The sequence below is a fragment of the Vanacampus margaritifer genome, chromosome 13, assembly GCF_051991255.1.
Source record: "Vanacampus margaritifer isolate UIUO_Vmar chromosome 13, RoL_Vmar_1.0, whole genome shotgun sequence".
NCBI classification, from domain to species: Eukaryota; Metazoa; Chordata; class Actinopteri; order Syngnathiformes; family Syngnathidae; genus Vanacampus; species Vanacampus margaritifer.
The window spans coordinates 15,314,123-15,338,078 of record NC_135444.1 but is presented as its reverse complement, the minus strand read 5'-3'; the positions used below and the strand labels follow the sequence as shown (position 1 = coordinate 15,338,078).

General features: G+C 38.4%; 2 protein-coding genes across 5 annotated transcripts in view; both read left to right on the top strand.

Moving 5' to 3' along the window:
• The window catches only part of ssbp4 (single stranded DNA binding protein 4), a 100,609-nt gene extending 87,023 nt beyond the window's left edge, over positions 1 to 13,586 (top strand). For 3 of the 4 annotated variants that reach the window (XM_077583235.1, XM_077583236.1, XM_077583237.1), the window contains exons 6-17: positions 590 to 673; positions 2,027 to 2,153; positions 2,584 to 2,651; positions 5,918 to 5,982; positions 6,195 to 6,240; positions 6,324 to 6,359; positions 6,458 to 6,512; positions 9,212 to 9,282; positions 9,366 to 9,444; positions 9,675 to 9,703; positions 9,818 to 9,919; positions 11,453 to 11,627. In XM_077583235.1, coding sequence (XP_077439361.1) covers positions 590 to 673; positions 2,027 to 2,153; positions 2,584 to 2,651; positions 5,918 to 5,982; positions 6,195 to 6,240; positions 6,324 to 6,359; positions 6,458 to 6,512; positions 9,212 to 9,282; positions 9,366 to 9,444; positions 9,675 to 9,703; positions 9,818 to 9,919; positions 11,453 to 11,482 — 792 coding nt within the window. In that variant the 3' untranslated portion in view covers positions 11,483 to 11,627. Of the gene's footprint in view, positions 1 to 589; positions 674 to 2,026; positions 2,154 to 2,583; positions 2,652 to 5,917; positions 5,983 to 6,194; positions 6,241 to 6,323; positions 6,360 to 6,457; positions 6,513 to 9,211; positions 9,283 to 9,365; positions 9,445 to 9,674; positions 9,704 to 9,817; positions 9,920 to 11,452 lie in introns of all 4 variants that reach the window. The other variant, XM_077583239.1, reaches the window with a different exon arrangement.
• Positions 13,587 to 14,770: 1,184 nt separating this feature from the next.
• On the top strand, positions 14,771 to 23,454 carry fkbp8 (FKBP prolyl isomerase 8). The gene is made up of 9 exons (XM_077583234.1): positions 14,771 to 14,940; positions 15,340 to 15,599; positions 16,438 to 16,607; positions 17,946 to 18,034; positions 18,120 to 18,340; positions 18,407 to 18,579; positions 18,664 to 18,741; positions 20,437 to 20,571; positions 22,272 to 23,454. Exons 2-9 carry the CDS (start codon positions 15,368 to 15,370, stop codon positions 22,356 to 22,358), a joined length of 1,185 nt encoding a protein of 394 aa, XP_077439360.1. The 5' UTR covers positions 14,771 to 14,940; positions 15,340 to 15,367; the 3' UTR covers positions 22,359 to 23,454.
• Positions 23,455 to 23,956: the final 502 nt, after the last annotated feature.

Here is a 23,956-nt window from a genome sequence, read left to right as displayed (position 1 = left end):
GTTCTTTTGAGTGATAAAAGTGCCGCAAGTAGAGCACTAATTAGCATTAGCGAGACAGACTGGAGTAGATCATTCCGATTTCTTGAATATCTATAAATTGAAGCAAAAATCATTGTCAATCAAATCGTTTTGAATCAAAAATCGTTCTTAACCGAAAATCGATTCTGAATAGAATCACACTCCCAAAAATCTTAATCGAATCGAATCGTGAGACATTCAAAGATTCCTACCCCTAGTAAAAACAGTTGGGTCAAATGTAACCCAATTATGGATCAAAAATGGACCAATCCACTTTATGGGTCAATTTGTCCCAATTTTCTGGGTTGTTTTATACAAAATGACCCAACTTTTTACCCAAATAAAAAATCGGACCAATATTTATGAGTTGTTTTACGTTGAAAGACCCATTTCTTGACTTAAAGTTGGGTCAAATCGACCCAAGTAGAAGATTGGTCCATTTGTGACCCATAGTTGGGTTATTTTTGACCCAACTGTTTTTAGAGTGTACAACAAAAAATGTATAACCTATGGAATCCTATGGAATTTAGTCTTGATTTTTATCGACATGACCATGTGTGTTTGTCTCCAGGGACCCCCAGGATCTCAGCCCTCCCCTCATACGCAGCCTCCCCCACACAACCCCAGCAATCCCATGATGGGCCCTCACGGACAGGTAATACGCACAAACGCACGTACACTTCCTTATTCACACACTCACTCTCTCGCTGGCTCGGGACAAGCAGCATTCAGGACGGCGTGCCGGATGAATAATTTAGCAGCGGCGGGTCGGGCTGGAAGGGGCGGAGACGCATCTGGAGGGGCTTCTCTCCCCCCTCGGCCAGGCACTCGCCATCCCGGAGTCCATCAGTGGAGCATTAATATTGCAGCACGGCCTGACAACGGCGCGTCTCCTCCCGCATAAACCCACCACAAATTGGTCACGGAGGAGATGAGACAAGAGGAAAAACAGTTGTAATAAGTCAAGATGGCGTTGCATAACTTCCCATCTTCACAAAATTGACTTTTTAATTATTATTAATTATTTTTTTTGCATCTGACACTGAAGTACAGTACTCCCTATTATCGGATGTGACAATAGTATGTATTCATATTGTGCGTTTATGTGAGTACAATGCAAAAATCTGTGGACCTAGTTTAGAGCCTTGTGGAACACCTCCAATATCGAGCTACAGTGAGTTCCTTTTCGTATGATCCTAACGTACTCGCATAAGAGATTTAAGGAGCCAGCTGCCTATTAACATGCTCTACTCTTATCCAAGTCTACAACTTGACTATGTTCAACTAAATTAATATTACTCTCTTATGCTCTTAGCTGATTTATTTTTTATTTTTATGTGGGAGACCCCATACATGATTGCATAGATATTTAACTGGTTTAACATTTATGATTGTTGGCCTCAAACCTCAAAATCATTCTTAACACACACACGTAAGTATAATCACCTCAGGATAATATTTTAGAGACATCCAACAATCAATCCTTCACTGATTTTGGCCACAAAAGGAGGAAAAAATGTCAAAATTCTGCCTTTTTAGCGATGTCATTTTAGCTTAATGCTAACAAATTATTATGCTATTGACTAGCTTTGGTGCCATGTGTCATGAATTTCCTTTGAAGCAATAGATATTTGAACACGCATTTTAGAGTAACAAATACTGACAGCAAATATAACAATGTTCACAGGCATATATTTTTTATCCTCCACGAAGAACGACTAAAATTACTGCAGCTTACCGAGGAGTAACTTGTGACCATCTCCATTTACATCTATATGTCTGTGTTATACAACCCCCAGGTGTCCAACATGCACACAAAGGAAAGAGAAAAAGAAAAAAAAGAAAAGTAAAAAATTACTGAACAATATATTTAACTGACTACTGGTTGTCTCATAGTGGAACAGAAATGTATGCAATATTTGTAATATCTGGGTTAGCCTACTGAGCTGCGTGAGAGGAACACAGAAGAGACATTCATTCATGTTTCTCCCTTCTTCTTTTTTTGCAGCCATTCATGTCGCCACGGTACCCAGGTGGTCCGAGACCCGCACTCCGCATGCCAAACCAGCCACCAGGGAGCATCCCTGGATCACAACCTCTCCTGCCAAACAGCTTGGACCCCACCAGACCTCAAGGTAGCAACTCCCAATAACTAGGCATCGATTAGGGGGCAAGTCGTCGATTGAAGGGGTTCATTTGTGATCAAATTGAATATTGCATATATTTTATCATGGAATGAAAATTGATCAGATCAGGCTGCTCCATGTGATCAGATTATTATGTCTTGGTGAAGTAGCATGTGGCTTAATGCTCAAGGTTATTTTTGTATCTTCTGTTCCAAGCTTCATTTTTTTCTTTTGTTTTTCTGTGTCTCTGTTCTGGAATTTAAAAAAAATAAAGTACATTAGTAGTAGTAGAGTTAGTAGTACTATTAATCATAGTTGTGTGAAGGCCACTATTTGAGAAAATATGTTAGCGCTTCAAATGTTTTTGCAATTATTCCGATCTAAACATTTCTTAAACTGGTGTTGTTTTTAAAAGGCTGTTTTTTGTCTTTCTGCACAGGACATCCAAACATGGGCGGTCCAATGAGAATGAATCCCCCTCGAGGAATGGGAGGCATGGGGCCACAGGTACCAATGATTAAATTACAGGGTATTAACCTACCCTAAGACAATAGTAAAGTCATAATTACACTAAATATTTGCACCAAAAAAACCCAAAAAACTTTAACGGTCAAAATAAAAAACTGTCACGACAGAGGTAACTATCAACATATATGTAGTGAGGACCTAGTTTTTGAGCTTTTACCAGTTTCCTTCTGTCACAGCAAGCAATTTATGTGAGTATAAAAATATGTGCACCTAGTATAGAGCCATGTGGAACACCTCCAATATCTTTTTTATTGGAGCACCTTTTTTATGGAGACACTCTAACCTGAATTTGCATGGCGGTCAGAATACATAGTCCATTATTAACTTTCACTAACACATTAGTAAAATCATAATAACTAACACTAATCATTTGCATGAAAGATGCTATCTGGACCATAAAAATAAAATAATCAATTTAACAGTAAGTACAGTTGTAATTGATTGTGCTTTTTTTGTACTATGTGACCATGTTTTCTTACACCAACCATAAAACCATATGCCAGGATTGCTTAAACTGAGGGCCCCCAATATTTTATCTATCTTTCTACTGTAATGCCAAGATATTTTGTCATTTAACTCTTTCAAACCCAAAAATGTATAAATACATTTTTTTATACTTTGTCCTTCACTCCCATAAACGTATTTATACGTTTTTATGCCTTTTTTTTAAATTTTATTTTTTGCTAACGCATACAGAAGGCTTTGATACAGCTTCTGACATGAAGAGGTCGCTTAAAGCAATGGTAGTTATTACCAAAAAAACGGCATGTAGGTGGCAGCAGAGTATAAGAGATCAGCCAGGGCCATGTTGCAACAAGCTCTTTTTGACAGTGTTTTCAACAGGTTTGTGAATAATGATGAAACTTAGCTATATTCTAATTGCTACAAAACGGAAACAGATACAAATGTAGAAAAGAAGAAACTCTGCTCTTTCTTTTGGTAGGTTCCATGTTTTTACAGCAATAGAATTTCTAAATCTAAAAAGTCTAAATCCAGTAAAGCAGCTGGGAGCGAAGGGGGTTGCTTCAGTGAAAATGGCTGGGAGTGAATGAGTTAATTGACCTATTATTGAGCTTTGAGGGCAATCACCTGTTTTCCTCCATAACAGCAAGCAATTTTGACATTTATGAAGCCTATAATGTAAAAATATGTGGACCTAGTAAAGAACCTTGTGGAACACCACAGCACGGGTGTCTAGCTACAGTACGTTTGTTTCCTACTGCAGCAACATATAACTCTTAATTTATCCAGAAGTCAAGATATAGCATAGCCTATTACTAACTTTCTCGGACGCATCAGTAAAATGATAATTACAATAAATATTTGTATGAAATCCACTTTTCGGCCATAAACAAAGAACAAACAAATGAGAAACAGTAAAAAAGGCAATAACTGAGTACTCCCGTAAACCGAGGGTCCTCTGTATCTGAGGCTTTTAAAAAGGTGTCGTGCTTCTAAGTAACACTTTAGGCTTATTTGACTATTGGCTGTACCGTTAATTCTTCCAATTTGCATAGTGAGCGCAAACTCACTCACTGCGGAGCAGGCTACATTCCATTGCCAACTTGACAACTTTTTAATGCGAGCTTGGCTCCTCACTGGAATCTGCCCACACTACACGCCCCCCTGCCGACTCCCACATTGGGAGGAATATCACATGCTTGCCAACACATTCACCAAAAGTTGTGCCAACGCGACACACTTTCCTTTTTACACTTTTGGCTGTCGCTGTTTTGTCCTGTGTCCTTTTAAATGACAATGACTGGACAGCTGCTTGATTGTGCAGCAGCCTCACAACACACACACGTAAAGATGCACACGCAGAGTCGCCCGGTGACCCCATCCCGCCTGCACTGGGGGCCCCTTTTACTACGATGCCACCCTTGGCACAGAACGCACCGGCAGCTGGTGTGGCATCTGCTCGACAAGTGTAATTGTCTGCTGAACAAAACTCCTCGTCGCCGTGGAGGCTCACTCACAGCACACGCATATATACATATGCAAGGACTCAACAAGATACACTCGAAAAAAAGACAATTGTTGAACCAATTTAAGATTACAAATTCAATTGTTGACCAACTTAAAATTAATTGCTTCAATTGGTAGCACACGATCGAATTAAGTTCATCCAAAGTGAATATATTAAGCAGGGATGTTCAAACTTTTTCCCTCCGAGGACCACTTACAGAAAAATGAAAGGATACAAGGGCCACTTGGAAATGTTTCAACTTTAATTTATTAAACGTGCCAAAATCAGTCACTCAACCAATTGTACATTGTTTACATATTATATTTAGTTTGAAAAAATATTTTTGGGTCAAATGTAAAAATAGTTTATAATTTTTTTTACTCTGAAATATTGGGGTGGCCCGGCCCTTTCTCTTATTAGATTAGAGCCGCCCCTGCACTAAACAGCAGCCCTTTTTTTTTCTTGTTTTCAACGGTGGTATTTCCATTATGTTTTTGAAATCAAAACAAACTGGAGGTCAACTAGAGGTTTAGTGGTTCCATTGTAATGACAATTCTGCCCATCGTTAGCCTAATAGCATATTATTTTTGTTTGTTAAATCAGTTGTTTTTTTTTCCTTTTTTTGCAGTGTATTTTTTTTTAATTCAATTCAATTTAAAAAATATTTTATTTTTTAAAAGAAAAATAAATGAAAAACTGGTGATATCTAATCAACACACACAAAAAGGTCAACACAAAATAAATGACAATCAAAGTAACAATGAAACAAAATAATTCAATGGAATGACCTTGTGCTAAATATATTTTTCCAGTAACTGTGCTTTTATAATTTTTTTCAAAATACAAATGGACTGAGATGATTTAGTTTTATAATTCAGATTGTTCTGCCTTGAGTTGAAATACATCATTCTTTTTATTTTGTTCTTTATTAAGGTTTGGAACAAATATCTGTTCCTCTTAATTTGTACTCTTTCCCTTTTTTTATTTTTATTTGCATGTTATTTGGTAAGATTTCATAATGGGCATAATACATAATTTTAAGGCGGTTAAACTCCATCAATTGATTACATTTCGTAGTTTTAAGTTGTATGAATATTGGATTAGTGGGATCTCTGTATAACCAAAAACTACACTAATAGCACGTTTCTGTAATCTTGTTTTCTGAAAACGTTCAATTAAGACAGAGGCAACTATGCCAATGATAATCAACTACAGAATTATTGGCTGGTGAGCTTCACTCACTCTTTGTGTGCCTTTTCCTGTTTTCTCCCTGCAGAATTACGGTGGAGGGATGAGGCCTCCTCCAAACTCCATGGGGCCAGGGATGCCCGGCATGAACATGTTAGTAGACTGTTCAAAGCACTTTCAAAACAACTGTGTGAAGCCCAACCACATTTTCATGAATTTTAAAAACATTTGTCTTTAGTTACAACAAAATAAACTTAACTAGACAAATTAATGGTGGCATGAAAATGCACAACACATCACAACACTGGGGCACAAACTGCCGTCCAGTATGTATAATAATAGTGAGCATGTATATTTGCCTCCAGGGGTCCTGGCGGAAGAGGTCCATGGCCGAACCCCAACAACAACTCGGTGAGTGACACTCCCCCCGTCACGCCTTTATTTGCGCTGACATCCCGGCGTGTTTGACATGGCATCGTGTCGTCTCTCCACAGATAGCTTATTCGTCTTCATCTCCGGGCAACTACGTGGTGAGTGTCCTGCTGACGTCTTCTTGCGTGTGTGTGTGTGAGACCATGAAGGGATCCGTCCTCGCTTTACTCTGCTATTTTCTTGTTTGGCTCTTCAGGGCCCCCCGGGGGGAGGAGGTCCACCAGGAACTCCCATCATGCCAAGTCCAGGAGGTGACGTATAGACTTTTTCCCGTTCCGTTTTGTATTCCAGGGCAGGGAAACTTAAGAGTTCAATCTCAATGAAACGAATATGATCCACTAAGAACTAGAGTGGGCTTACTATTTTTTTGTAATTTTGCAGAAGTGTGATTCAAATATTAGGGGTGTCAAAATTAGTGCGTTAATTTTGAGTTAATTTAACTCATTCACTGCCATTGACGGCTATAAACGTCAAAAATTCATTTTAACTATTTGTATTAGTTTTTGTTAAGAGTATGAAAACCTAGATTTTTTTTGTGGTACATTTAGAACAGATATAAAATTTGTGATTAATCATTAGTTAACTAGTTAAGTCAGGTGATCAATTACAATAAAAAAAATTAATTGCTTGTCTCCCCTTATTTTTAATGTGTTTTATTAATTTTTTTTTTTTTTTTTATGAATTTATTGCAGTGAGTGAGTTCAAGTTCCCTTAACGCCACTACTTTTTTTTAACGCGCGATTAATGACCGCCTTTTACTTGGAAAGCCTGTACTGAGCGAATTCCAATCGCAACGCAGCAGACACTAATACATTTAATAATAATGCATATATTTGTGGAGACTGGGGTCAAGTTGTATTTTACAATTTTGTGCAGAATTTAGTTACTTCATGTTAAAGATTAGATAGCTCTTAATATGAAAAGATAAATGCACTGACTTACAAATGCAATTATGCCATCTAGTGGCAGAAAATTTACCTTAACACAAATCAATATCACACCCGTTTTTTTACAGTACAGTACATCTTTTTAATTTTAACTCAATTTTATGAATTATTATGAAATGACTGTATCAATGACTAAAATATGCAGCCATATTCCTATTAGGTAAAAAAAATCCACTTTTTTTTTTTTACAATATTATGAAAACTTTGAGAAAAAAATTATTGTGCATTTTATTTTATATTTAGAACAGATATAAAATTTGCGATTCATTGTGAGTTAACTACTAAAGTCATATGATTAACAGGGATGTGATTTTTCCGCTAATTCGCGGAATTCCGCTTTTTTTATCCCCCCCCCCCCCAAAAAAAAAAATCTTTTTTTTTTTTTTTAGTAGTTCATTGTGTATGCACATGACTCCGACAGATAACATCTTCTGCTATAACAAAGACATTTGTGGTATGCTCTAATATGAGTTACTTTTCATTTGGTCATGATATAATTATTTGTTCATGACCCCCCCCACTGGGCACTGCCCTGGACCTAGCTGGGTGCCAGCGGCCCCCAGACCCCCGGCTAAATTTTCAGATAATTTCACTTTGGTCAAATCACATCCCTGGATTAATTACGAATACAAAAAATGATTGCCTGGCACCCCTATCAAGTATATTGTATATAATTCACATTTTACGCCTTATTCAAACACATTGTATAGCAAAACTGAGGAGCACAGATGTAACTTTAACGCGGAGTAACAGGTGCTACTTAGATCACACCAGCAGCTAGCTAGCCAGAAGCTTTGGCTGGCTACTAGTGCAGCCAGCTAATTGCGGAGTCAGTAATCATTGCCTCCATGGTGGTGAATAAGCTACACTTCTTACAAGTATCGTTCTCACCAAGGGATGATGAGTAGTAATCAACAGAAGACGGAGAAGCCATGCTAAGTGCTAAGCTAACCTAAGATTGGCATGTAATCGTTACAGAATTCTGCGTTGAAGTGGAGCGTATCCAACTTTGAACAGCAAAATAGATGGCAGTGTAGTTAAAGAGAGTCTAGAGAAAAAAATTGTACACATAACCATCAATATTGCTACACATACAGCTAAAAAGGACCAAATACCAGAAATTAATTATGTTACATTGGTTGTGGCGTACGTCAACAGGGAAAAATGGCCTAGAAGATTAAAAGTATATAATTTATATTCGTTTGAAATTGTCCCACTGAAAATCAGTTTGCACAATGTGAATTTAAGAAATGCAAAATGTTATGTTGTCTTGGCTGTATTATTCAATAAAACCCTTACTTCAGGTTCTTGGGATTAAGATGCATAAAATTTCTCCTAAAAATGAGAAAGTTGCTCCTCAAATGAAATAATGGAGTTATTGTTTTCGCAAAACTGCTCCTCAAAGGGAAAAAGTTATTTCAAGCCTTGTATGTACATACAGTCTATAGTGGATAAATAAAGCTGTGATAAGATATAGTATTTATTTATTACTAGCCTCTATTGTGCTGAGTTGCCCGGGAAACCTTCTATACAAAACGTTCCCGCTTTCATGTACTCAACGAGCAAAGACATCTTTTCCATTGCCGGTCGCCAAGACTACGCATCATACACACGCTTCAATCCCTCACAAAATTGTACACCTCCCCCTCAATATTGGCCCTCAGTACCAACAACAATGGCCAGATTCAGCCACTTTATACATGCTGCATCCAGACATCCGACATATCCCCCCCCTTGCCCCCCAAGTCTTTTATGCGCAACTTTCAGTTGGCAATGTCAGATCAAGGTCACCTCATCCTGGTGAGTGGCGACTGTTGCTAAGTCAGTCCTACGGCCTGCCTTAAGTAGGCTGACATAATGGCTCTTGTTTGGTGGCTACAGTATACGAGACTAGGAATTGCTAAATGCTAGGAACATGAGTAGTTATTATGAAAGTATCAGGGTCAGATATCAAATGAACAGAAAAATTAAGAAAATAAACATCCTCTCACTTTTCCTTGTAGATTCAACAAACTCGAGTGAAAACATTTACACGATGATGAACCCCATCGGCCCTGGTGGAAACAGACCTAATGTGAGTAGAAATGTGGAAAAAAAAGATCTCTAATGACACCAATACATTTTCTTGTTAGTGACTTTTCAATTATTTCTTTGCAGTTCCCAATGGGGCCGGGGCCAGACGGGCCCATGGGTGGCATGGGTGCCATGGAACAGCACCATATGAACGGCTCGCTAGGTGAGCGTTGAAGGCGGAACTTTACTAGAAGTCAGATTGCGCCCTCCAGAGGCCGACTGTGGGATTGCTCCCTCCTTCTCTTTAGCTGTAATGAAAACAAGATTAGATGAGTGCAGATAGGCGCTCTTGTGTGTCTAATCCTCACGGCTTCATTCAAGTCTATTAGGCTGCTTGGAACGGGTATGTCAATTAGCATGCACTAAGCTTTTATTTCTGTTGTCTGCTCACAGGCTCTGGTGACATGGACGGGTTGCCAAAGGTGAGGTCAAATAGTTTCTTTTTTTGGTTAGGGGATGCACGATTTTTGATTTTTTTAAAGTCGCCACAAGCATGTCAATCTACTTACTGATTGTGTTGTGCGATTGTGTGGTAGAATTCTCCCAACAACATGGCAGGCATGAACAATCCCCCTGGCACTCCGCGGGATGACGGCGAGATGGCAGGCAACTTTTTAAACCCATTCCAAAGTGAAAGTGTGAGTAGAACCACATATTCAAAGACCTCCACCAAGGCCACGTCATTAGCATTGAAGTCTAAAATGTAGCGGCTTGTTTGAATTGATTCAGTCAGTTATGCTGAGACTTGCTAAAAAAATAAATAAATAAATGTCTCTTTGCGGGGGAAAAATTCAAGTGCTCATAAATTTACATACCCTGAGAGAATTTGTAAGTTATTGGCAATTTTGGGGGGAAAATATGACTGATGACTGAATTGAGACCATCACATTATTTTCTCAATTACTATTTTTGTTTAATGATTGTGCACTTCTGAAGTGCTTTTTCCTAATCACTCATTTTCTTTAAAGAATAGTACACATTCTGCCTGGATATGTAATCTTTGGAGCACAATTCTATTAATAAGAGCCTGTATAAGTGCAATAAATTTCTATCTGAATCTTAAACCCAATGTTAAAGTGCATCAGCTTCGGAGATTTTTATTTAATTTAAATATACCAATTATTACCTATGACCCTACATACTGAAATGATAATAATAATAATATTTTATATAAAATAACATTTTAAATGTTATGTTTAATAAGTTATCATTATAAAAGTTGTTTTAGTTAAAAGTAACTTAAAATTTATGTTAATGGTTTTATGACGTGGATTTTCCCCCCGAAAATATGCAGAAAATATCAAATAAACACAAATAAACTCAAACTAATACAATAAATTACATATTTTTTCTGTTATTAAGTTTATAGTTATTGTATATTTAGTTATGTTATTGTTTAATTGCAGTGTACTCTATTTTTATTTATTTATGCATTTAATGTTATTTTATTTTATTCATTTTAATGCACCCCCCAAATTTACATTTTTCATAGTCTGTTTTTATTTGTTGTATATACATTTTAGATTATTTTGTTTTATTTATTTTAATTTATATAATATAAAGTATACTTTTTTTTATTTTATTTTACATTTTTCAATGCTTGGGTGAAGTTTACAAGTGCACTGTGTAGATGGCTCCACTTCTACTTTTCAAAAGAAATTAAAAATAATAATAAATTATAATTCAAAGTCCTCCAGTAAGAAATTTATTCAGTTCAATTCAATATTCATGGGACGTGCATCCATCCAACGCAATAAATGTTCGGAAGCGTCCTGGTGGACGTACAGTATTAAGATTGTGATAAATGCTTTTTGACCTGGAAAAAACACGGCATGCATAACCAAACACACGCATGAATTGGAAACACAACAAGAGTTGCATGCAAAATGTCATCTTACCAAAAAGACCTGACGATGTTGATGATGTTGCATCACAATCTATCACTGCCACCTTACATTCCTTAACATTCTTCTGTGGGCTGCACTACTCCTCCTCTTACTGTATGGACTACGCTCTGCTTGCTGCTGGTTTACTCACATGATAATATTACATGACCTGCTGCCATAAAAGGGGGGCTGCATTTAGCCCAGTGTTGCTTGACTAAGTTGAATAAGAGTATGGGCTTATCTTTTCTCTCCCTTCCCTCTCTCTCTTTTTCTCTCTTTTTACAGTATTCACCCAACATGACGATGAGTGTGTGATTCTTTTTATTTTTATTTTATCTTTTATTTTACTTTTTCATCTCCCTTTTATCCTCCCCCTCACCCACGGTGCGTCTTGCATTGCCCTCCTCCCTTCCCCTTTTCCTCCCTCATCCGTGTGGATCGGCGCGCAGCCCCTCGGGATGCCCATGGACAGCAGGACCCCCCTCAAGGGCCCCCATCCCAACGTCTGTAAAATGGGTGTAAGAACATGAGACTTTCTTCCTCGCCTGCTGCGACCGCTCGCCCCCATCCGTCCTCGTCATGAGCCTTGGAGCCCCACCTCCCCCCCCCCCCTCCAAAAAAATCACCCCCAGTTCATTCAACCAGTCATGAAGCTCAACAATGGCGGAAATAAGCACAAAAAAGTGCAACGTTTTTTTGTTTTTATTTTGTCTCTTGATCTTGACGTATTTTGCTGCATTCAAGACTCGAAGCTCAAATGGTTTCAGTAGAAACGTGAAAGAATTGTACGAGGTCAGTATTTGTTTTGTTTCTGTTGTTTTTAAAGATATACATGTGCATATATGATACAGACATACATACTGTATATGATGTACCGTGCTTATAAAAAGCCTACTTAAACAACTGAAGTTTATTTGGGGTTAATCAGAGGCACTTTAAACGATAGGTGGGTCCTGACCGCTTAATTCTGAACACAGCCATATGCCTGTTATGAGAGGGTGTGCACACTTGTGCAACCATGCCTCAGTTGTTTAATTTTATGTTCCACTTTGAAAAAAATTAACAAAATAAATTGAATCACATTAGTGGTGGGATAAGTTTCGAAATTATTTATCTTAGTCTCGATTTTTTTTTTATGTCACAAAAACATTTGAACGGGGGTGTGTAGACTTTTTTTTTATATGCACTGTACATCAAGGTACATTGTGATTTCCGCCAAGTTCATAAGTAGCAACTCTGACTTGAAATAGCTTTTTTCTACTATGAGGTCCTAAATTTCATGGAATCCAGCATACCTGTAAAGTTGAGTCTGTCGAGGTGAGCCATTCATCTGCTAACAGATTTGATCTTATGTGTAAATATTTAACTCGGATTGTTCTTTTAGTCTTTAATGCATACAATTGTGCCTGTAAATCCCTATAATGTGTTTTTAATGCTCCAAAATCCTTCTCTTTTTTTTTCTCCATGCATTTTAACCACGCCTCTTTTCAATTCAAGACTTATTGTGTTTTTTGGGACTAGAAGCCAATTGTGGTCATTTTGCCAATTGGTATGAAGGAGTTTTAACGCCACAAGAAATTGTATTGTGGGAATTATTTTTTTAAACAATTTTAAGAGAGAAAATGAAGTTGAAATATTACACAAATTGAGGGTTTTTTTTTTATGATAATGAAGTCATATCACTAGTGAGAACAAGGGCATGGTGGCCATCGGAAATTTCAGGTTAAGAATGAGTGTAACGTTTCCTTTTCCTCTTATTTTCCTTCCCCCTTGTGTGGCGTTAATACTCTTTCATACATTGGCCATAGAGGTTAAATAATCCAGACTATTGGAAAAGTGAGAAACAACCAAGTGATATTTTTAATTTTTCCCCTTGTTTTGTTTTGATGTATTCACCTGTACGAATAATCCACGGAATGTCCTCAGAATCTACTATGTAACATGATTCTTCCTGTACATTTTTAAAGGGATACAAATGCTATTATAATTGTATGTGCTGGGTGGATAGCTCCAAGATTTAGCTCCCAGAGGACGTCGGTGGGGGGAGAGATACTCGCCGGTCAACATAATGACACCCACCCTCCCTTTCTTCCCTCGAGTACCATCCCCTTATTTTTTTTTATTTTTTATTTTTTTGGTCATTTTTGTAAATACTGTACAATGCATTTTGATATCATGGACATGTTTTGATATGTCAGTCACTACCGATGAGTACAGCTGAGAGTAAATTATTAATGAAACTGTCCATGTTTTTTTTCATAGAAGAGAAAGGACGCCCATCGACGATTTGGCTCGCGTGTGGCTGAATGTCCACAAAAGAAAAAAAAAAAAAAGGAGTAATCATTAAAACCTGAATTCATATTGCAGTTTTTAATATGAAGGATTTTTTTTTTTTTTTTTTTTTTTTAGCCAGTTAAAACACTCAAGAGGAGTTTGTTTTTAAATGAACATGAGGTGATAAAAACAATTACTGTGTCCTTTGCTATGGAGTCCTGTATAGACACTCTCAGTCCTCTGTGTATATGGATCATCTCTGTACTTCTATTGTGATGTATAATACTGTACCATTAGGAGTAAAATCTGCTGGTCATGTTGAGTGTGGGAGGGGGCGGGGCTTAGGGTATGTGGGACGGGGGGGGGGGGGGGGGGGGGGGGGGACATAATGGATTCTCCTGCAGTGTTCAATATGAAGCAGTCTGTCTCCTGGTTTGCTTTGTATTTCATGCTAGGATAGTTGGGAATCTTGTCTTAGGGACGTAGATGTCTTGTGTAGGTAATAAAGATGTTCTTTGTATGTTTCTTTATATTGTAAAGTTTCTTTGGGCAGAAAGGAGGGAAAAAAACAGATAATTTGCTTATCAGAAAGAAGAAACAATGCATCAATAATAAATGTCATTTGATTTTTTCCCCCCTTGTTTGACTCTCTTCTGCAAAATGCTAGTCAGTGGAACACAATCCATTTTCACATAATATGTTGCTAACAATAAATGCAAAAAGAAATTAACAATATGATTTAAAATAATAATAATCAGGGTCACATTTCAGTTTAATAAGTACCATCTGCTTGATTGAATTAGATTGCACGAAATTGATATTTTATGAATGTGATTGTATATATTACTGAGTAGCCAGGCATATTTCCTGTCACAGAAAGTGCCATGTCTGGTTCTATTGTTATCATCACAGTTGTGCGGTTGCATCACAGAGTCGACGATGAGGCAGATGTTTACAGTGCGTCACTTGGCCCCGTTTGCAATTTGTGATCAAAGTTGCGTAGCATAGATATAAAGTTTAAAATCTATAAACATCAGTGCTGTACATCAATGAAGCTAGTGCGTGTGTGAGAAAAAATATTAGTTATCCACGGTTGATTCCGGCTAACCATTTATTCTCATCATTACGGTTAAAGGCCTTCATATGAGTTAATTTCAAAATAAGAAATGACAGTGATTACGCTGACTGTCAATTTAACGTCAATCAAGAAGTATCATAATCATTGATTTTCATCATTTTATCCTTCGTAATGGTTAGTGATGTGGAATGACAGCTTCATGACGTGCATACATAAACGTTAAGATTTTTATTTTGAAATTGTTTGCGGCCTTGAATGTTACCGTTACGCCGCGTGGTTAACCGGAAGCGGTGGGATTTGACGAGATTGTTGCCTGTGTTATGATTCAATCCGGCTGTCTTTTTTAATAAATAGACCCAACCTCACCGTCGAATTGAATGAGGAGTTGGGCTGCCACCGCAGCAAGCGAACGTGATAGAAGGTAAGATATACATCTGCACATATGCGTATTTTTTTGGGGGGATGTAATTAATAGAAAAGAACTGACAGTAGCAAATGCTAACTAGTTAGCTTCCTAGGATAACTACGTCAAGGCCACCTGTCACGAGAGCGGCTATCCTTGAAGGGACCGTGAGAGAACTTTCTGGAAACTTCCATAAACGCGAGGAAGGCTTGGAAATAGTGACGTGTTGTACACGCTTTATTAAGTTAAGAGTTAGTAGTCAACAATAATGGCGGCTTGTGAGCACGTTAAGAGGAAAAGTAAGCGGTTCGAAATGTTTGAAATCGTCACGAACGCGACCTTGAATTGTGACGTCATCAGACGCAGTGTTGATAAGGGAGATTACATTTCCTTTACTGCTTTATAAACCCACTTTAGCGCATCCATTTTATGACCGGGAACCATTATGGACGCCGTCGACAGTCAGGGCAGCGCGGCGGCCCCGGACAAGAAGTGCAGCCGGACGTCGTTGCTCGACAGCGGGGAAGACTTTGAGGTCTTGGATGAGGATGACATTGACGACGACCCTCCTCCCCTGGAAGACGCTGGCGGTGGGGAGGACCAGGACCCACGCGAACATTGCGTAAACAAGGAGGCAGACCCCGAAGAAGTCTCGGAAGAATGGCTGGATGTACTCGGTAGGTGTTTTGCTTCGTGTCGGTTACTGCGATTGTTTAGTGCATAAAGTGCTTTTACACCAAAGAGCCCAATAACTTAGAATTCCTGGCACAGACTGTTCCTGGTACAGACTGTTCCTGGTCTTAAGAGGTTGTGTTTGGCCCACTCGTTTGCGTACACACACGGCAACACATCAGTCTCATTTGAACTACCTTGGCCAGCATGATATAGTGAAAAAACTGGCTGCACAACCCCTTCTGTCCAACAGGTAGTTGCAACAAAATAAGATAGGTTGCAGAATCACGTACGGTTGATAATGTGACTTTTTGGGGGTCGTGTGAGCATTTTAGTTTACCTCACCAAGCTTGGCAGTAATAACGTGGTGTCTTCAGTGACGCCGATTCTAAATTGTGCACCCCCCACCCCCAAATTCAAACAATCAATCATCTTTGTCTGCACTGTGCTAATCACGGTAGACCCCAAGTCAAGTCAAAATACCCTCCTCAGGCTTAGGCGCTTAGGTAGTACCGTTCCGGACCTCCCAGACCCAGAACCAGTTTTGTGTGTGTGAATGCAAACTTTGGACAAACTCCCAGGGTACATAGGGAAGTTCCATCATTAGTTCCCGCGGTGTGAACAATTAGGTTTTCCCCGCACATTCAGTCTCCGGGAACCTATCCCACAGTCTTCGCTGAAAAGCACCCCTATTTACTTTTTTTTCAAAGAGCGGCTTAAAATAAAGAAGATCCACAAATGACCTAGCCTTTGGGATTTTTGTTGATTTGCAGATAAATTGTTCCTGTTTGAAACAGAATATCATGCAATGTATAGGTAATATTTATAATGTTTTGTCCCTAGGTAACGAGCAGCTGAAGAAAAAGGTCCTGGTGGCAGGCAAGGGTCAGGACAGTCGTCCACAGAAAGGACAGGATGTGACCATTTGTCTTAAAACATTCCTGGAGGATGGAACGTTGGTGGAAGAGCAGCCCGAGCTCATGTTCACTGTGGGGGATGGCGATGTCATCCAGGTACTTTTTGTCATTTGATGCCTGTTGATTTGGTTTCTGTCCGCCGACAGAATTTTGTTTTGGTCTTCATAATGACCATTTCTGGACTTCTTGATGTGCCCAAAGTTTTATCGCAATCTTCCATTTTGACTAAAAATGATCTGTCCTCCCATTATAACAAAAATATGTTTGCTCCTTCCATTATAATCAGAGATGGTTACTTGTTTGTTTTTTTTTGTCCTCAAATGGGATCACCTTTTTTACATTTTGAACCCAGAAATGCATCTCCTCGCATTCTGACCAATTTTTTTAATTTTCATCCTATTAAGACAAATAGTAATCTCTACTACTTCAATTTTAAGCAAAAATGTTGCCGCCTCCTATTTTTATTTTTTTTATTAAACATGGTCTCTCTCTACTCACTACAGTTTGACTATAAACGTTTCACCCAAAATTGTCACTAATCCTTCCTGTTTGACCTAAATTGTTCTCGCTCCTTCCACTTTGATGAAACGTAGTTTCTCTTTGCTGCATTAAACAAAAAATGACAGTTTCACATTTTTTGCTGAAACGTTCCGAATGTTCGTCTTCTATTTTAACTAAACGTGGGGTCTCCTTCTTATTCTATATTGTTCAAAAATTTGATCGCCTTCTTCCATTTTCGTCTTGCCCTTTATGTATTTTTTTAACTTAAACTTTATTACCAGTTTCCTTTTCAGATGGTTCCTACTACTTACATTTTGACCAAAAATGAGCTCTCCTACATTTTTACCCCAAAAAATTGTTTTGTTTCAGTTACTGGTTTGGTCCGTAACCTGTTTAAAAAAAAAAATGAGGACAAATGTAAAAGCAGGGTTTGCAAGTGTCTTATTTTGCTTTCATAGAGTATTACACAAATCTGAGAATAAAGTATTTACTGATGAGAGTCAGAAATTGCTCGGATTTGGACAATTTTAAACTAAGCATGGTCTCAAAAGAATCAATTATTAAAAAGTTGTAAATTGATTAGTTGTCAATTATGGCCTGCAAATGTCAGTACAGCAGTGTTTACATTTTCAAATGATTACAATCATCAAAATCACAATGTCCCATCACTGGTGAGCTATTTTTTGTAACTGGCCCTCGTGCTACTCATGTGTTCCTTGGGGGCTACCGAGTGTCCGCTGACACTACTGCAATTGTTTTGATGAAATGTTGAAAAGAACCGTCATCCTTCAACTACCCCACTAGGTGGAGCGATTACACTTTAAAAAAAAAATCTTTGTTATTGATAATGCATGGGAAATATCCTGAGGCATCCAGAGCTGTACGTTGTTGTCATTTTTGCAATTGTTGCAGCGGCTTGTTTTCCTCTTTCAGGCCTTGGATCTAATAGTGCTGCTCATGGAATTGGGCGAGAAGGCGCTCATCCAAACTGCTGCTTTATATGCATACGGTACCTGGGGAAGGTGATAGCGTTTTGTGCCGTCTAATAAAATATACGACGCACACCATTTCAGTACGCTAAACGCTATTTCCAATGTGGTTTTCCAGCTGCGAACCGGACGTGCCGCCCAATGCTGAGCTGTCGCTGGAAGTGGAGCTGAAGGAAGTCCGTGATGCAGCAGACTTGGAACTGCTGACCCCGCTCGAAAGGATTGCGCTGGCCAGTGGAAAGAGAGAGCGGGGCAACATCCATTACCAGCGCGGTGACTTTGCTTTCGCCGTCAACTCTTACGGCCTCGCCCTGCAGATCACCGATTCCAGCTCCAAAGGTAGCGTTGACAATTTGACCTTTGCCCCCACGAAAAGATCAAATCACAATTCGTGTTTCTCGACAGTGGACATAACGCCGGAGGAGGAAAACGAGTTGATAGACGTGAAAGTGAAGTGTCTGAACAATATGGCGGCGGCGCAGCTGAAGCTGGACCACTACGAGGCTGCGTTCAAGTCGTGCGTGGCCGCCCTCAATCACCAGCCAGATAACATCAAAGCACTCTTCCGCATGGGCAAGGTATACATTTCACATGCTTTCAACTTAGCCTCCATGTCATCGTTGAAGCTGACGGTCTATTTGAGTGCTGTATTCTCACACCAGGTGCTGGCCTTACAAGGCGAATATGGAGAAGCCACTCAGACTTTGAGAAAAGCACTGAAGCTGGAACCGAGCAACAAGGTAACGTGCACACAGTGCTGCGTTCCAGTCAACCGGGTTGTTGGAAATTTCACACCTCTGACAATGATGACAGTTTTGGTTGTCTTCAATTGTAATCACAAACTGCAAATGACACAAATTGTTCTCTGTTGAAAACGTCAGTTCACTACAATGTGTCATGTGTTTTTGAACGGTAGAAATCAAAAGCGACAACCAAATAATAAATATCAAGCTTTGTTCATGTAAAGACACTGTAATGAGCCACTAGATGGCGCCACAGGGCAAACTGTCACATCCCACAGTCTGAGCCGCTGATTCATCATTTGAGAGGATCTGCTTTCGAGTGGCTTTAAATAGGTTTCGCCTTGCACGCCGATGCCATCTCGTGCCTTCTGTTCTTCCGCTCCCACAGATGGACATACAAGGTTCTGTGACCGCGTGGGATTGAGGGCCGCAAAAAACACCACGAGTACACTGCCTCTCATGTGGTACCGCGCTAAGAATCTCTGAATTAGTCACAAACTAAATTTGCAACATTTAAAGCATGGAATACTCTACTAATACATTTAATTCTTAACATTTTAATATAGCACAATATTTTTTATGACCTATGAGATTTTTCTTCCCTAAACATTAATGTACATGTTGGGTTTAACTTTAACATTTTATTTGAATCATTCAACTACAGTTGTATTCCTGAATTGAAGTGCGGTGTGACATTTATACATGTATGCAATAATCCTGTTACAAAGCGTAATATAAAAACGAGGAATGTTCAATACCATATTTTTAGACCTTTATATCTCAATACTGCATTTTCCCCTAAAATTGCGTGAAATGGATGGTAATTTTTTATTCTAATTTCTAGTTCCTGATCATAAAACAGCTACAAGAGGGTAGCCGATAATGGTATCTGCCACCATCGCGAGCACCAATACCTTGAAATATGGCCAGGTATTACCTCAATACCGAAACCTGGTATCGGTGCTTGCCTATCCCTAATATAATCCTGTTTCCATTTTCTGTACTGCTTATTCCTCCAAAAAAAAAAAAAATATATATATATATATATATATATATATATATATATATATATATATATATATATATATATATATATATAAATTTTACTTAGCAACGCAACTGTTAACTGCCCCAATACAAATATTTCAAAACATTCTTAGGGTAGACTAAATATTTACAAAAATTGGTGTTAATTGGAGAGTGAGGTGTTTGTAGGGATGGTGATTATTGGTGTAAAAAAGTTGGGGTGTCACTGCACGAAAGTGCACCCTTGCAACAAAATCCTGCTACACTGGGTAAAAAAAGGCAAAGGTGGCTGAATGCCTTATCGACTAAGGCTCTGATGCAGCAATTATACAACCTCTGTAAGAAAAAAAAGTTGGTATTCGATTCAAATTGCAGACGACGACTGACTTCCTAACTTCATTTGGTCACATTGAAAAAAGTCCTTTTATGGCACAAGGTGTTTTGTGTCACCTGCACGTGATCAATGATGATCATTATTATTATTAATTTTTTTTTTAATGAGTGGCCTGTGAGAATTATCAGGCTTGTGTGGTATCCATCTGCGCTTCGGCGAAACGTCCGGCCACATTCCTTTTTGACGTTCATCAAACCGCCAGCGTATTATTGTCAGGCTGCCACATTCCCATTAGCCGCGTTGGCTCAATTGTCACCGTCGTGCCCTTGCAGACCATCCACTCGGAGCTGTCCAAACTGGTGAAGAAACACTCTGAGCAGAGGGGAGCAGAGCAGGCCATGTACAAAAAGATGCTGGGTAACCCCGCCAGCAGCGGCACACAAAAACGCTGGACCAAACCGTCATGGGTGAGTTCCTCACAAATGTCTCTGTGAATGCTGTTGATGTTCAAATAGGGCCAAGGAAGAACCTGACAGTTTAGTAACTACTTCAGGGATGTGATTTTTCCGCTAATTCGTGGAATTCCGCTTTTTTTATCTCCCCCCCCCCCAAAAAAAAATTCCGATTTTTATTTTTTATTTTTTAATTATTATTATTATTATTTTTAGTAGTTCATTGTGTATGCACATGACTCCGACAGATAACATCTTCTGCTATAACAAAGACATTTGTGGTATGCTCTAATATGAGTTACTTTTCATTTGGTCATGATACAATTATTTGTTCATGAAATTTGAACTCTTCAACATTATTTATTTATGTGTTAATTTAGTAATCACATTAGTTAGATATGATATACTCAGTGATAGTTTTTAAAAGCAAAGGCAGTCCAATGTTTTTGAATGTGACTGATTTTGAGTTGACTAAAACTGCCATTTTATATGGGATAGTTCAATATACATTGAAAATTTATGCTGTTGTTTTGTCTATTTCTTTGTCATGTGAGTGCATTGAAAGTACTTAAAAACACGGAAAACCCATGAGCTAGCGGCCCCCAGACCCCCGGCTAAATTTTCAGATAATTTCACTTTGGTCAAATCACATCCCTGCTACTTACATCGCTTCCCTTCAGTTGTAATGCATGCTTAAAAAAATTTTTTTTTGCCACTTTTCTACATGACTTACTATTTCAAATTCAGTTGGTTGATAAAAAATATGTACAGCAGCAGTCAAATACAAGGGCCAATACAGTGAATCTGTGTCACCTACAATTGATAAGGGATTGTTTGTAATTGCCACAAAATGGCAGTAAAAGGCAACGTTTGTCTAAATGAAGCTCCTCAACTCACTTAAAATTGTTTCCTTGGTGCCAATATGGCGCCAAAGTAAAGTTTTTAAACTTAAAAAAAAAAATTTTTATGTACCACAAATATGTCACTGTACACTGTTCACCGAATATGTAATATGAGGTTTCTCAGTTATAACATGACTAAGATGTGGCAACAGTTTTGCCGTCCCTTAAAAGTGAATATCCAATTTGTATTCTCATTTGAATAAAATGGTGGCAAGCACTGTGGCCTGGTGGTTAGCACATCTGTCACAGATGTTTTAGACGAGATAGCGAGTAGTAGAGCTTGGACTCGTCGTAGTCCAGAATAGTAATTGTGTAATATGGTCAATTCATTCAATGAAACTAGATAAACATGACACTTTTTTTTTTTTTTTGTGTAAAGCACTTTGAGTCGTTTCTTTACATGATTAGGTGATATATATATATATAAATAAAGTTGACTTGACATGTCTCTGCCCCACTCTTATATTCCATTGCAACACGGAAGTGACAATTCTCTCTCTGCCAATCAATGTACAGCAATGTGTTTAGCTCCACCCTGCACAAATGAACTACAGTGAACTTTCGCTTTTGTTGATCATTTTTATATAATTTTTATTTTTTATGCAAATAATTTTAATTTGGTCTACAGGGGGAAAAAAAGAGTAGGTAAGGCTAGTGACAAATAGCTAAGTCTTCACTGTGCTGCGCTTCTTAGCTCGAAAAGTTTTAACTGGGGTTTTTGTAACCTCATTTACGGAGAGAGAGGAAAACCTGCTCAATTTACTTCACCATTGTGTTAGTATCAACATTAACATGCTCTTTTTTCTTCTCCAGAGTCTCAGCTGGAAGTGGTTATTCGGCGCCACGGCGGTCGCCCTCGGCGGCGTGGCCTTATCGGTGGTCTTGGCTGCCAGAAACTGAAGCGATCCCCTTTTCCTTTTTGTTGGCTAGTGAACGGACCAAGAAAGAAGCACATCTGGCACGGAGGACATATCAATAGAGTCAGTCGGATGCCTTTGAGGATTTAGAACAATTCCGTTTGATGTATCTGTATTTATATGTTCACGATTCCTCGTAGCAGCTATTAATCAGCAGTTGTCCCCTTTTTAGCAAATGGCCGCTGTCTATTCAAAACAAAAGGGGTCTGTCTGCATGAAGAACAGTTATATAAAGCTCCTAATCGTTTACTCAACTAAAGTTCACAATACATAATTAAGTGAACTCCCACATTTTCGCTAAATGCTCACCACTTTGCTGTTTTTGTGCCGAGGCCAAAGCTGTGTCTGAAATGAAAATATTGCTTGGCTGCCATCTTAAGAACCAGTATGTTGAAATAAGGGCAAGGAAAGAAAGTTATTTGCCGCCATCTTGTGGTATCCATAGGCAATTACAAATGTTTTTGGTGGGTATCTAGTATTTGCTATCTCTTGAGAATAGTGGGGGTTTACTGTATCTTATGTCTTAACTACCAATTAAAAAATGGCCTCAGTCCTTTCAGTTAGCATTATCTATTAAAGCGAATGTTAAATAGGGTGCAAGGTACGGCATGCTTAGATAAAACATCCAAAGCGAAACATTCAGAACGCTCGTTGAGGTGATCTGGAATGTGGTTAAACAGTCCTACCTCACATTTCAATTGAAGATGCAAAAAGTACGCATTTTAATTACAAATTATAATTGACGCATATTAGCTGTGACGACCAGGGCGGAGTGGCATGTTTTGACACTTGAGAAAGAGAGCCTATTTATTTTGGACATTTTTGTCACCTATACCTCAGGTTTTGACCATTGAAGACCAAATGATGAGTCCAATGTGGATGATGCGTGTCACGTCCAAGTACTTCAATTCCTTTTGAGTTAATTTATTCTAGCGTCGTTGCTTTGTAGGGAATGCACCTGCACTGAATTAATGTGACCTTATTAAAAATAAAGAAAATATGCCATTAACAGTTTGTGATGAAAGTTTTCCCAAGTTTGTTAATTTTATATTCATCAGAATAAACTTGTTTTCCCGTCATCACACGTGTGCTGGTTTATTTTAGGATCAAACACAATGCAAAATGGATAACGCAATTTTGATGTGAGATGTGAAGATAAATTTCCATGTCTGCCTTTGACAATCTGCAACACTGGTTTCCTGTAATAGAATATATTTGTAATTATGGAGTATGATTAAATTTCATATTTACATCGGTCTGATTTAATGTATTTTAATGGGTTTGACTAATTGTATTTAGGTCAATCATAAATTTCAGTGAAAACAATCTATATTCCCACACTCGTGGGACTCTTACCTTGTAATGACGTAATTAATAAGATCTAATACCGCCCCCTTAGAAATCAGAAGTGCTTTTTACCGTAATGTTTGTGTACATACACCACAGGTAAACGTGAGGGTTAGTTTGACGTATTTTTGTCAATGGAATGCTGTCCATTTTGTTTCCCAGTTTGTTTGCAACGCATTTCTAATCTAAACTCTTTAAAAAAATAAAAAAAAGTTGCAACTATTAACGTACTTA